The 12,305-nt window shown below is 46.1% G+C and overlaps 1 protein-coding gene across 1 annotated transcript; it reads left to right on the top strand.

Annotated features, from left to right (window-relative positions):
- The first annotated feature begins 453 nt into the window (after positions 1-453).
- Positions 454-12,217, top strand: LOC146208840 (prostaglandin reductase 3-like). The gene is made up of 2 exons (XM_084596339.1): positions 454-1,070; positions 8,746-12,217. Exons 1-2 carry the CDS (start codon positions 720-722, stop codon positions 9,514-9,516), a joined length of 1,122 nt encoding a protein of 373 aa, XP_084452465.1. The 5' UTR covers positions 454-719; the 3' UTR covers positions 9,517-12,217.
- Positions 12,218-12,305: the final 88 nt, after the last annotated feature.

Raw genomic sequence — 12,305 nt, forward strand, 5'->3', positions numbered from 1 at the left:
GGCCCCGGACGGCCACGCCGCTCTCTCGCCGTCGCTCAGAGCAGTAACGTCGGCGTCACTTCGGGCGCGGGTAGCGAGGACGCGCGCGAACCATTCCCGTGTGAACCCGCCGGATCCGTCCGAAGTGCCCGAAAAAAAATGCACTGGGTCCGTCCGAAGGAAGTACTTTTAGCCTTTTAGTAGCCACGTCCTTTTGTAAAAGCAGATCAACGGGCGATTTCGAACTTTACAAAGTCTAAATGAATTAGAGATAGCTTGAATTCGAAAGATAATTAATCTCCGATTTGATGTAAAAGTTAAATATAACATGTGAACTTGATAAGCAATAATGCGACTGTTCAAAATTCGCGCTACTCTTTTTTTACTGCTGGGCAATAATGTATTGGCACAGCTACAGCACAGCTGCCGGTGCTGTGGCTGTCAGCTTCATGCCAGTTTCCTTGATATATTCTCGCTATTTAAAGAGTTAGCTGTTTGCCTACTGATGTCTGCTGTAAGGACAATAGCGCCACAAGGGGCGTCAAAGGCAAAACAAATAGTTGTGTTTGAGCACGTGCGCCGCCGCCGCATCCGCAGCATACGAGTCCGTCAGGAACAGGAGTCCGCGCGATATCAAGAGATACAAGGCCAGCAAGGGGCGGGCACTTGTGCTGCAGCTAGTCCCGGAAAAGTGTTGCACCGACGTTGCGCCCACCTGCTGATATACGACTGGGAGTGCCATGCTTGTCGTTTGCACTTCGGCCCGAGCGCTGTTCCGGCGCTGCACGGCCGCCGACGTCCGCAGAGCGACCATGGCTACCAAGAGCAAGGTGCCTGCCGAGTACCGCAAGCTGGTGTGCATCAAGAAGACACCTAAGTTCCGTGAAGCTGTCTCCATTGTGACGGTGCCGACGCCGAAGCCGGGACCGGGCGAGGTTTTGGTGCGCACCTGCTACGCCGGCGTCAACGCTTCGGACGTGAATGCTACTGCGGGACGGTACGAAGGCGCGGCCAAGGAGCTCCCGTTTGACCTCGGTTTCGAGTCGGTTGGCGAGGTTGTCGCGGTCGGTCCCGACGTCGAGGGACTTCAGGTAACTTCGGCTAACAAATATCTGGGGTTGTTGAGTGTGTTGGCCTGTGGTTTCTTCTAGAACCAGCAGCAAAACTACTTTGTTGCTTTGTAGATGAACACTGCCACCTAGCTTTTTTGCCCAGTGGCAGTGGGTACAACATAGCCATGGTTTTGGGCTGGCATCTACTGGCTTACGAGAAAACCTTCTTTCCCTGTGGGTTACCAAATTGTGTGCAGAATGTCGATGGTGGTTCCAGCTGATAATTATTTTAATGTTCAGTTTCCATCTATGTTCAGGCGGGAGCAACTTGTTGCCATTGAAGCAACCGCATGAGAATGTATCATATGTCGGAGAGTAAAACTGGAAAAATTTGATGCATATTACAAGCATTTTCCTCGTAGAAAGAAACGAGAGGTCAGGACAGTCAGAAAACCATGCATTTTACTAGAGCTACTTGTGTACATGAAGCAAAAAAAAACAACAAACTGTACATCTCCTTTGTGGCATCGGAAAACATTTTCATTCCAGAGCAATTCCAGATATACGAAAGTAAGATAAAAATGATATAAAGATGAAGTTAGCAGTGCATGATTTACTTCAGTTCAGTTGATCGTCCCTGCCTACTTAGAAAATCTTGCTTTTTCTAAATGAGTTAAGCGAATACAGGCTTTCATAAGGTCGCCCATGATGAATATCAACAATTACTTAGTCAAAGCATTTAATTAAGACTATAATTTCATGTCAGGTGTTCAGCCTGCATCAGACTTCCACCAAACTTTCATCACTCGGTGTCCTACCATTTTCCTTCAATTCGAATTGACGAAAGAGAATGAACATTCCATGGATTATCTAACTCCACCTGATATGATGTCAGTCAGCAGTGTCCACACAGATTTGCCCTGCTAAACATATCTTTGAATACATCTTTGCCTTTCATTTATATAAATTTAACCGTGTGTAGGAAAAGCAAATTTATCATCTAATATGTAAGTAGCAAAGTTAATTTCACTTTACAGCAAGTTCAACAAGAATGACTTTGAGCCAAATAGTATTCATTATTTTCTAATGGGCTGGGAAAAAAAGATCATACAAAAACGAATGGAAATGTTTCTCCAATTGCATAACATCACCACCACCACCTCATCATGTATTTGCCTGCAAAATATTGGCATATTTTATCCTTCCTCATCAAAAGGTATATATGTTGTAGCATTTTGAAAGCAACATGTTATTACCAAGAATTTTTCTGGGCTTTATGAAAGTGTTTGACATAAATGGTTGATCACTATGAATACTTTCAAGAAAGTATGCATTAGGATGACCATGTTGATTTTCCTGCTGAAGGCATCTAAGGTTGTAGGTTTTTTACTGTATCGCAGAGATAGATTACCAAAAACAGTTGAACAAGTTATATGGTACACATTATTTTGCTCCTACCTGAATTTTACCTTATATTAGTTTGGGCAACAACTACGCATTCAGACTCAAATAAAATATCCACTGTGTACTAACCAGCAGACACAGCCCAAGGTCTGAAAATTAACCTTGGTATCGTTACATAGTAAGTCTTCATACACTGTAGCGCTTGAATAAAATTGGGTAAAAAAGGTGTTGGTACCATTTCCTTTACAGCTTCTTTGCATCAGTCTGATTCGCCTTATCCTCACTGCCGTAGACCTAAGCAGTTTGCATCCATTATAAGAACCTAATACAGTTAGTAAAGAGTTTGATACCAGCTACTAGTCTCACTGAATAGGTTTATTAAGACTTGTGTTAGCTTCCCTGAAATCACTGTGTCCTATCTCTAAAGTATAGTCGTTCATTTGGGTCATTCGTTTACATCCTGTGGTCCTCTGTGATGTGCTTATCAGCTTTTATTTGTTCCTTGATGCCTATAGCTGCATGCTGCATTTTCATCAGTATATAATTCCTTATATTCTGCACTGTTGCACACATTATTATGTTTATTTCATTGAATCGACTGCTGCATATTGAATGTGTCTTACACGTTGTACTGAAAAATATCAATAGAATTGTGCTTCTTGTCTGATTGCTTTACAGGAGGTGAGAACTTAAAGTGGATTGCTGCCTTTTTTTTCTAACATCCTACTACAACCAAATCATAACTGATGGAAATAACTTGATTATTATAATGAACTAATAGGATTTTACCGTAAACTTTGTGGCTTTTACTTGCTTAAACTGCTAATCATTGCCAAAAGTTGAAACTTATTATGACAGTCAGTCAAATGAAAACCATTGAAGGGCACTAAAAAAAGGGAAAGATGGTGCTAGTACCCTGCACTTTTGTAGACATGTTCCTAGCTGTTTGTCTGATGTTCACTAGGTGGCAGCATGGCACAAGCACAGAAATGCAAGCACACTAGCAATGCAAAAATGGCTGCCCCACCTGTAGAAGGATGTGCTTCTGCAAGCACGAATGACGTGATGCCACTCAGCGGGCAAATGACACTCAGGCTTTATTGAGCGCAAATATATATATATAGCCAAGGAAGCAATTGTGCCACCTAGCAGCACATGCACATGCTACATCCCCCCTTGTTTTAGACATCACAAGTCCAGTCTTTTCGCCCTCCAGATTGGTCTACTAAACCTCGACACACGAATGGATGAACTTGAAAGTTGTGACTTGGGTGAAGCCGATGAAGTCGAGGTGGGAATAACTCTCGTCCTGTAGTAGTAAGTTTGCTACCGGATGGCTTCACTTCGGGCTCCTCTCTGGCGACAGGTTCGGCAGGGCCCTCAGACCCTGGGGACGAGGTGTAGCTGATTATGTTGGAGGACATTCTCGCGATTTCCACGGCGTATGATCGGGGATGTTGGGCTGGTTCCAGAACTATCGAAGACTTGCTCACCAGTCTGAAGTGGGCACTGCACTTTAGCTGCATGCCTCCGGTTGAAGTCCCGTGCCTGCATCCTCCGATTAGCTCAATCACGCAGGTTAAAAGCCTGACGAAGGCCAGCCTGGCTCAAGCTGCTGTGCTGTCTTAGGAACTCTGGTTTGTAGCCGTCTGCCCATGAGAAGTTGTGCAGGGCTCACACCTTTGATGCCAAGAGCGTTCCTGTTGGCTAGCAATGCCAAGAAAGGCTTTGTGCAGCAGGTCCTTGACGGTTCGCACCATCCTCTCCACCTCACCATTGGACTGCAGAAAACATGGGCTGCTAGTGACATGCCTGAAGCCATAAGCCTGTGCAAAGGTAGAGAAGTCTCATAGAATTAGTCTTATGGATTTGTCTATGAGATCTGTGGACTATTGTCACTGCGGACGACCTTTGGGATGTCGTGGTGTGCAAAGACGCCCTTGATGGTTGCGATGACTGCCCGTGCTGTTATAGAGCGTAGGCTGATGTCTTCAGGGAAGTGTGACCTGTAGTTGACCAGCAACACATAATCTTGGCCATTCAGATGGAAAAGGTCTACTCCTACATCCTCCCAGGGAAGACTTGGAGTCTGCGAAAGCAGCATCGGTTCTGCGCGTTGGACTTGTGTTTCAGCGCACCTGGTACAGTTAGAGACTAGCATTTTGATGTGGCTGTTGATTCCAGCCCACCATACTGACTCTCGAGCAACGGCTTTGCATCAGTTAATACCTTGATGCCTGTCGTGAATGGGGTCAAGCATGGATCACCGAAGAGCCAACAGCACAACAGTGCAAATTCTCTTCAGACATAGCCCTTCACAAACACTGAGTACCTCCTGATGCTGCCAGTACTCCTTAACGTGAAGCGGCAGCCTTGACTACCGAGCCAGCCTTTGGTGCAGTATTCAAGCAGAGTGTTGCACTCATCATTATTGGCTTGGGCCTGGCAAAGCTCTTTTTGACTTGTGGAGACAAAGTCCCGGAATCAGTGAAGAATCCCTTCAACAAAGAGCTTGACTTAATAAGCTTGCCCTGACAGTGAACCAGCCAATGGTGCACGTGAGAGCGTGTCAGCAGTGGCTAACAACTTGCCGGGTATATACAGTACTTGGTATTGGAAGCGCATCAGCTGCAGTCGAAAACGCTGAATCTGCAAAGGAAGCAAATCGATAACCATGGTCCCCATGAGCGCCAGCAGTGGCTGGTGATCAATCTCAAGGAAGAAATTTAGTCCACGGACATATTTTTCGAAACGAAGTACTCCCCAGCTTATTGCTAAAGCCTTCTTCTCAGTCTGACTGTACCGACGTTCTGTTGCTGTGAGTGAACACGATGTGAAGGCAACTGGATGACGCTCACTAGATGGCTGTCCCTGTAGCAAGACAGCACCAAGACCAAAGGAGCTGGCATCGGCTGATACTCTCGTTTAATACGCAGTGTTGTACCGAGCAACACAATGGTCTGAGCAGAACAGTTCCTTAAGCTTGGTAAAGGCAGACTGTTGAGCGTGGCCCCAAGTACACTAAGACTCCTTCAGCAGCAAAATTTGGATCGGTACTGTCATTTCTGATACGTGATGCAAGAAGTGTCCAATGTGGTTAACAAGGCCCAGAAGTCTACGGACACCTGTGACTTTTTGCAGCGCCGGAATGATTTTTATTGGAGCGACCTGGTCTGGGTCATGAGAGATTCTGTCGGCACTGACGATAACACCCAGAAACGTAATGCTGATGGCTGTAAAAGTGCACTTCTTGCGGTTCAACATGGCCCCTGTTTTTGTGAGCCAAATGAGAACTTTTTAAATCGACGGTCATGCTCTACACGCGTCTTGCCAAAGACGAGAATATCATTGATCATGTTCACAACACCCGACTGCCTTCCTGGATATGGGACATCTGTCGTTGGAAGTTCTCCGAAGCAGTCGCGATCCCAAACAGGAGCGGGAGAAAACAGTAACGCTTGAATGGAGTTATGAACGTTGTGCACACTTGCAACTCTGGAGACAGCTTGATCTGGTGGAAGCTTGACGTGCATTCAACTTGGAGAGAACAGTGGCATCCCCCCTCAGACCAAGGCATTTTTCGACTGTGGGCAACATATAGCCTTCCCGCAAAATGACTTTGTTGAGGTGGGTCAGATCTATGCAAGGCCTGTGGCTGCCGGTAGCCTTCGGGACCACAACCAGTCCAGCACACCAGTCCGTAGGTGTGTTGAGGTGACAGATCACACCATCCCCTTCCAGCTTGTCCAGTTCCTGCTTGACCGCATCCCGAAGTGGTAGCGGCAGGTGCCTGAGTATGCTTAATGAGAACAGCATCGCATTTGGTTTTATCCGGATAGTGTAGGCACCTGGAAGCGTTCCACGTCCTTGAAAAAGACCACGTTCAAGGCGCAGCTGCCCGGAGGCTTCTGAGGTGCCACCTAGCGGCACATGCACACACTACAGCAACTTACACCACGAAGGAGCAGCATTTTATTTGATTTCTCTGCAGTGAAGGTATGATACGTGTCGAAGTACAGTGATACAGTACAGTACGGAGGTGCATGTCTGTAACGGAATCAAGTGCTTTAGTGGGCAAAGAAGTTGGTGAACGATGTGACATCCATAGCTGACGCTTCTGGTCTGGGCCAGACAAATTGTGTTGTAACTCCAGAGACCATTGCAGCCTTTGAGGCCATCATGATTGAAAACCAGTGAGTGGTACTGAGTGACATTGCAGCAGTTGTAAACAGTATTCATGGTTCAACATTCACGATTGTGCATGGTGTGCTCCAATTTCACAATGTGTCTGCAAGATGGTTGTCCCGACAACTGATGCCCAAATTGAAAAGGGGATGTATGTCAACAACTCTTGTGGAGCATTGAAGAAGGTAGTGGTGCCTTCCCTGCAAGAATCATCACCGGGGCGAAACCAGTGTCCGCTGTCATCAGTGAGAAACAAAGATAGAAAAGTAAGAAATGGAGCTATTCTTCATCGCCCAAACCAAAAAAGTTCTGAACACAACGGTTATGTTGACGCTCTTTCGGTGCTCAGAAGGTATTGTCCAGGAGGCTACACTTTGCAAGGGTCCACTCTGACTTGTGCATCATACTTTGACCTTCTAGATAACTGTCTCCCACCTACTGTCAAATCAAAACGAGGTTGACTGTTGTCTGAAGGTGTTCCGCTAAAGATGCACGGGCCTCATACCGCCCAAGCAGCAGTTGAGAAAACAGCAGACTCGAAGTTTGTGTCTTCCACACCCACTGTATGGGCCATACTTGCCTAAGTGACTTTCATGTGTTTGACCCCATAAAGAAATGATAGATCGCAAGAAGTTCTATTCTGACTAAGAGTTATATGACATGACATGATGCATATGTGGCTGTGTGTACCTCCCCCCCCCCCCCCCCCCCTCTCCAAATTTTTATCTATGGGAATTAAAAGACTTTGGAAGCATTGGCAAACTTGCATTGAGTGTGGGGGCGGGGGGATTGTGTCGAAAACTGACAGAGCGTTATTCCACGCATGAACAATAAATAATCATTCAGCTGATCATCATATTGGCCATTATTTCTCCATGAATGATTGGGACACCATGTTTGATTGTGAGTGTACAAGCTCCACATAAATTATGTGTAGGGGCTAGACTGTTCTGTGAAAAAATTAGACTGGAAACAATAAAAGTAGTCCAATTAAGTCTAAAATTTGGATTTGACCAGGAAAAAGGTCAGTTTTCTTGGAATGCAATGCATAGGTAGCTGACTTACTTTTAAGTTAGGAGCTAAAATTGAAAATTAATTGGGTAGAGAAGCAGCAGCAACATAATCCGAAATTTTTGTATAAGCTATGCAGTTGTGCCATTTATCCTGTTGGCCCATAGTTTACATGCTTCTGCAAGCCAGGAAGCTCCACATCCACACAACCTGCTAGCTAAGCAGGTGTCATCATTTGCCTCGAGTAGTTAGTCTGTTAAGTAGGTTTATCAGCTGCATGGAGGGCATTGGCAGGAAACTGTCCACCCCAGTCATAAAGATGTTTCATATGCTATCTACCATGATGATTGAGTGGCAGTTACATCATTGCCATCAACACACAGACCCTGTCACTTCACCAACAACCAAACAGTCTAGATCTCAAAGAACAGAACTTTCACTTCCATTTTTGTTTGCCAACTATGTCGTTCAACTTCAGCTTCTTTTTAAAAGATAGCATCAATTGCTTGTTCAAACACTGCTGCAAGTACTGCCTATTGCTCGATTATTAAGAAGTAGACTGTTTGTGTTGACAGAAATAGCTGGTGCTACATAGAGTGCTACTTTGCAGTGGTAATTATGGTTTTAATTAACAATTTTAGTAGTTGTCATGTAATGCGTAGCTACTGTCTGGCTACATGCAGTATGAAGAGTCACATAAGGCATCTTAATTATTGCACTGAATGAAGGATCAGTTCGGGTCTGCTTAACCATTAATTTCTTTTTGAGCAAACCGCATTTCCTTTTTCAGAGGCACTTAGGGATACTGTTTAGCTGAGGGTGTAGCTCCGTAGATAACGCCACAGCACTGCAGAACCCTACCATGTCACCTGCCAATGCGGCTATGAAAATTCCTGATTGTTTGGTAGGTTGATGGTGCCACTACTCACATGACCCGATGGAACGCTGGTTGGTCGTTGGTATGCGTGTCATGATGAGACCGCCGACCTTTTGGCTAATAAAGAATTTCATAACACATGGCACCAGCCTTTTCTCAGAATGTGGGCTCTAATGTCATCTGGAAAAAAACCTGGCCAACTGCGCCAATTAACTGCATGTGCACTTTTGACCGCAGGTGGGCAACTCCGTGGCAACGACCAACTTTCCCCGGTACGGCGCGTTCGCCGAATATCAGTGTGTGCAAGCGGAACGTGCGTACCGCGTGCCGCAGGCTATACCTGAGGTGATTCCCCTGCTGGTGAGCGGTCTGACTGCATCCATCGGGCTCGACCAACAAGGTCGCATCCGTGCAGGTGATGTGGTGCTGGTAACAGCGGCCGCCGGCGGCCTGGGCCACTTGGCTGTGCAGTACGCACGGGCCGCCGGTTGCCGCGTGGTGGCCACCTGCTCATCAGACGAAAAGGAGGCTTACCTGCGCAGCTTGGGCTGTGAGGCGGTCATTAACTACCGCACCCACGACCTGGCCGCTGAGCTGAGCAAGGCGTACCCCGACGGCATCGACGTTGTGTGGGAGACTGTCGGCGGCGAGACCTTCAATGTGCTCTTCAGGAAGCTGCGCCCGCGCGGCCGCCTCGTTGTAGTGGGTGCCATCCAGGGCTACCAGGGTGACCAGCCCTTCCCTGAGGTAGACCTGACCAATCTGCCCTACAAGTTGCTCGCACGCTCGAGCACCTTGGCGGGCTTCTTGTTGAGCCACTATGCCGACCTGTTTCCCGAGTATATTGGCAAGCTGTACATGATGTTGCAAGATGGCAGCCTTGTGCCCAGGGTCGACCTTGGGCAGAACGCTGAAGGTGGAGAGCTCAAAGGCATCGAAGGTTGTATCAACGGTGTCGAGTACTTACACTCAGGCAAAAGCATTGGCAAGGTAGTTGTCAAATTTTAATGACTGCCCACAGATATGCCTTGACCTGTAATACTGGCTGCTGGAGGTAAAAGCTGGAATTGGCCTAGGACAGCAGAGTTCACTGCACTGCATGTAATAGGCATGGCCTACCTTTGATCAATCTGTTAAAGAAGTCTGGTGGTGGTGGATGAACTCCCTTTCATATCCTTGGCATGAAACTACATCTCACTGTGGTTGTGGGCCTTTTTGAAATGGTATGCAGTCTTCGTGGCAGCATGGTATGAGGAACCGCGTTTGTTGTCCAAGGTTTAATGTGACATGGCACAGCTCAGGCTGTATGCATAGAGTATTCAGATTTTTAATGCTAAGGCGAGCTTGGGAACCTGACTCTTTCCAGTTCTCGTATCGCATTCTAGCAGTTCTGGCAACTTGAAGATGTTCAATGTTTCCTTTTTGTCCATGCCCATGTTTGACCATGGGTAAAAGCCACACTTTACAGAAATAGCCTTGCACGAGACTCTGTCAAGCAAATTGCGGCACTGCCATGTGTTGCAGCTGCAGCAGTGCTGCTTGGTCAAGTCATGTGTGATGCCGAGTGGACGCTTTGAAGAAAGCGCCGCCATGTGATTCCACTTTTGTGGCGATTGCTATACCGGTGTTGCTGAAACTTTTTTCTTTTACCTGAGGAGACTGTGAGGAGTCTGGTTGTTGTTTTATGCACTGATCACCCATTAATTCGTTCCTTGGAAATTGGCATCATTTTAATACACTGTTGTGGATACCAGGAGAAAAAGGCCACTACTGGTTGTGCAAGCTACATATTTGCTTTGAATGGCTGTGCTGTTGTGAATATTCCAAAGGGTGGTTTTGCATATGGACATAAGAATGAGCACGGAGTGCTATGCCTTGTGTACTCATTCTCCATCGTGGCTTGCATTTGTGCTAGACACCCGAGTGCCTTAACCAGGGAGTGTTATATTGAGCTCACCATTACCTTACTGCACCTCAAAAATGTGCTTCATACATGTGCAATGTTGAGAGAGTGCAGATTTGCTGCCCTTTACCTTATATTAGAATTGTAAAGGCTCATGCATAAGGGTAAGTCGTGAACATTCATGGCATGAAAAATTCACAAAGAAGAGCAAACATGGGCCTTGTTTTCTTTTTTTTTTTTCACACATAGTGACAAATTTTAGTCCAATGAATAATAGATTGTTGAGGGAGATTTAGTGTGTCTTATAGAGCATAGCCCTTGTGCAGTGGTTCTTGAGAGGATTTGCTGAACCTCTCAGAGTATTATTTATAATATCACAGAGGCCCGTTAAGTTGCTAATGCTGTTCCCACTTTTCTATGCAGCATACACTGTATACCCGACAGTTTCATGCAGCATAATTATGTGCAATATATATGTGATTTTGCAACATGTCCAACAGGTAGCGCCTTGTCTGTCATTGTTTTGTTTAGGTAAAAAAGATGACCAGGGAGTTTAGATTGGGGCTAAGCATGAAATTATTGCTCGCTAACACTATCAGCCTTGGTTCTGAATTCGAATGGGTTATCTTGCTTGTATGGTTTTGCCTGATTTAGACTGGTTTAGCATGGTTGACATACCTGATGTATGTCACTCAAGCTGGCAGGAGCGACACAGGGTAGAAAGCCCCACTTTAACCAAGTTGTAGGAGTGTGCTGTGCATTGACCAGGGGCAGCGTGTCTCATGGTTCCAAGGGAAGGGTCTCATTCGGTTCGATTCTCACCGGAAACATGCTGCTCGAATTGGCAGCCCCTGCCTGTTTGGCCACCTTAAGTGGTCTCATGATGTCACACAATCCGCCGACCACTTAGTGTCCGGCCGTACCACCTGCCAGCTGCAAGAGGCATGCTCTTGAGGAGGACCAGACAGGACAGACAACTGTGTTTCAGTGGAGCGGAAGCCGTAGTGCTAATTCGTTAAAATAGTTAGTTTTTCCGTGTTGGTGCAATGTATTCGCAGACAAACCACGTCTGAAGCGTCAGCGTGCGTACAAGTAAGCTCACAACCTCCTTTTGCGATAAAAGATCATCGCAACATAGTGATCAGAGTGCCTAGTAGGTAACTTAACATACTGCAGTTACATGTGGGCTATGAGCGATACTGTAGTGGAGGTCTCTGGGTTAATTTTGACGTGTTCAAGTTTAAATCTGACTAAGCAGACGCATAGATATTTTGCACTTTGCCTCTATCAAAGTGTGGCTGTCGCAGTGATGATTTGTTCTCACTGCTTCACAGCTGGCAGAAGCAGTAGAGACAGTTGAGCAATGGATTCGAGCAAAGTAGATTCTGGAACTACAGTTGTGCAGTATGGAAGGGTTTAACATACTGAAGCGGCATGCAAGCTTAATGAAGGACACGGTATTAATTTTGACCACTTGAAGTCCTTTGATATGCACAGACACTGCACAGCACATGGGTTCCTTATGTTTTGACAGAGGCGAAACGTGGCTGCGGCAGCCAGCCAAAATCGCACTCTCGTTCCCAAGCTCAGCCTCCGAGCACCCCAAGCACCGGGTTGTCGCGGTGGGTAACACAAGGAGCCAAGTGGGGCTGTCCTGGTGCGCGAAATGTCCTTAATGCATTTCGAGTCTAAATGTGAGCAAACTGTTAGTCATTATGCATTTTCTTAAGAAATTGGTATGCCTTTTTGTGCAAATAAAAACAAAGGCAAGTGATCAACTGAGTGAAATAAACATATTTGCATGAATCCCTTCAGACTCACTTTCTCTCCTTTCAGGCAGAGGTTATAACTATATAGCAGGGTAGATTAATATTACTAGTGTTTCAAGACAGGG

This window comes from Amblyomma maculatum, chromosome 1 (assembly GCF_055883805.1).
Source record: "Amblyomma maculatum isolate TAMU_Amacu chromosome 1, ASM5588380v1, whole genome shotgun sequence".
NCBI classification, from domain to species: Eukaryota; Metazoa; Arthropoda; class Arachnida; order Ixodida; family Ixodidae; genus Amblyomma; species Amblyomma maculatum.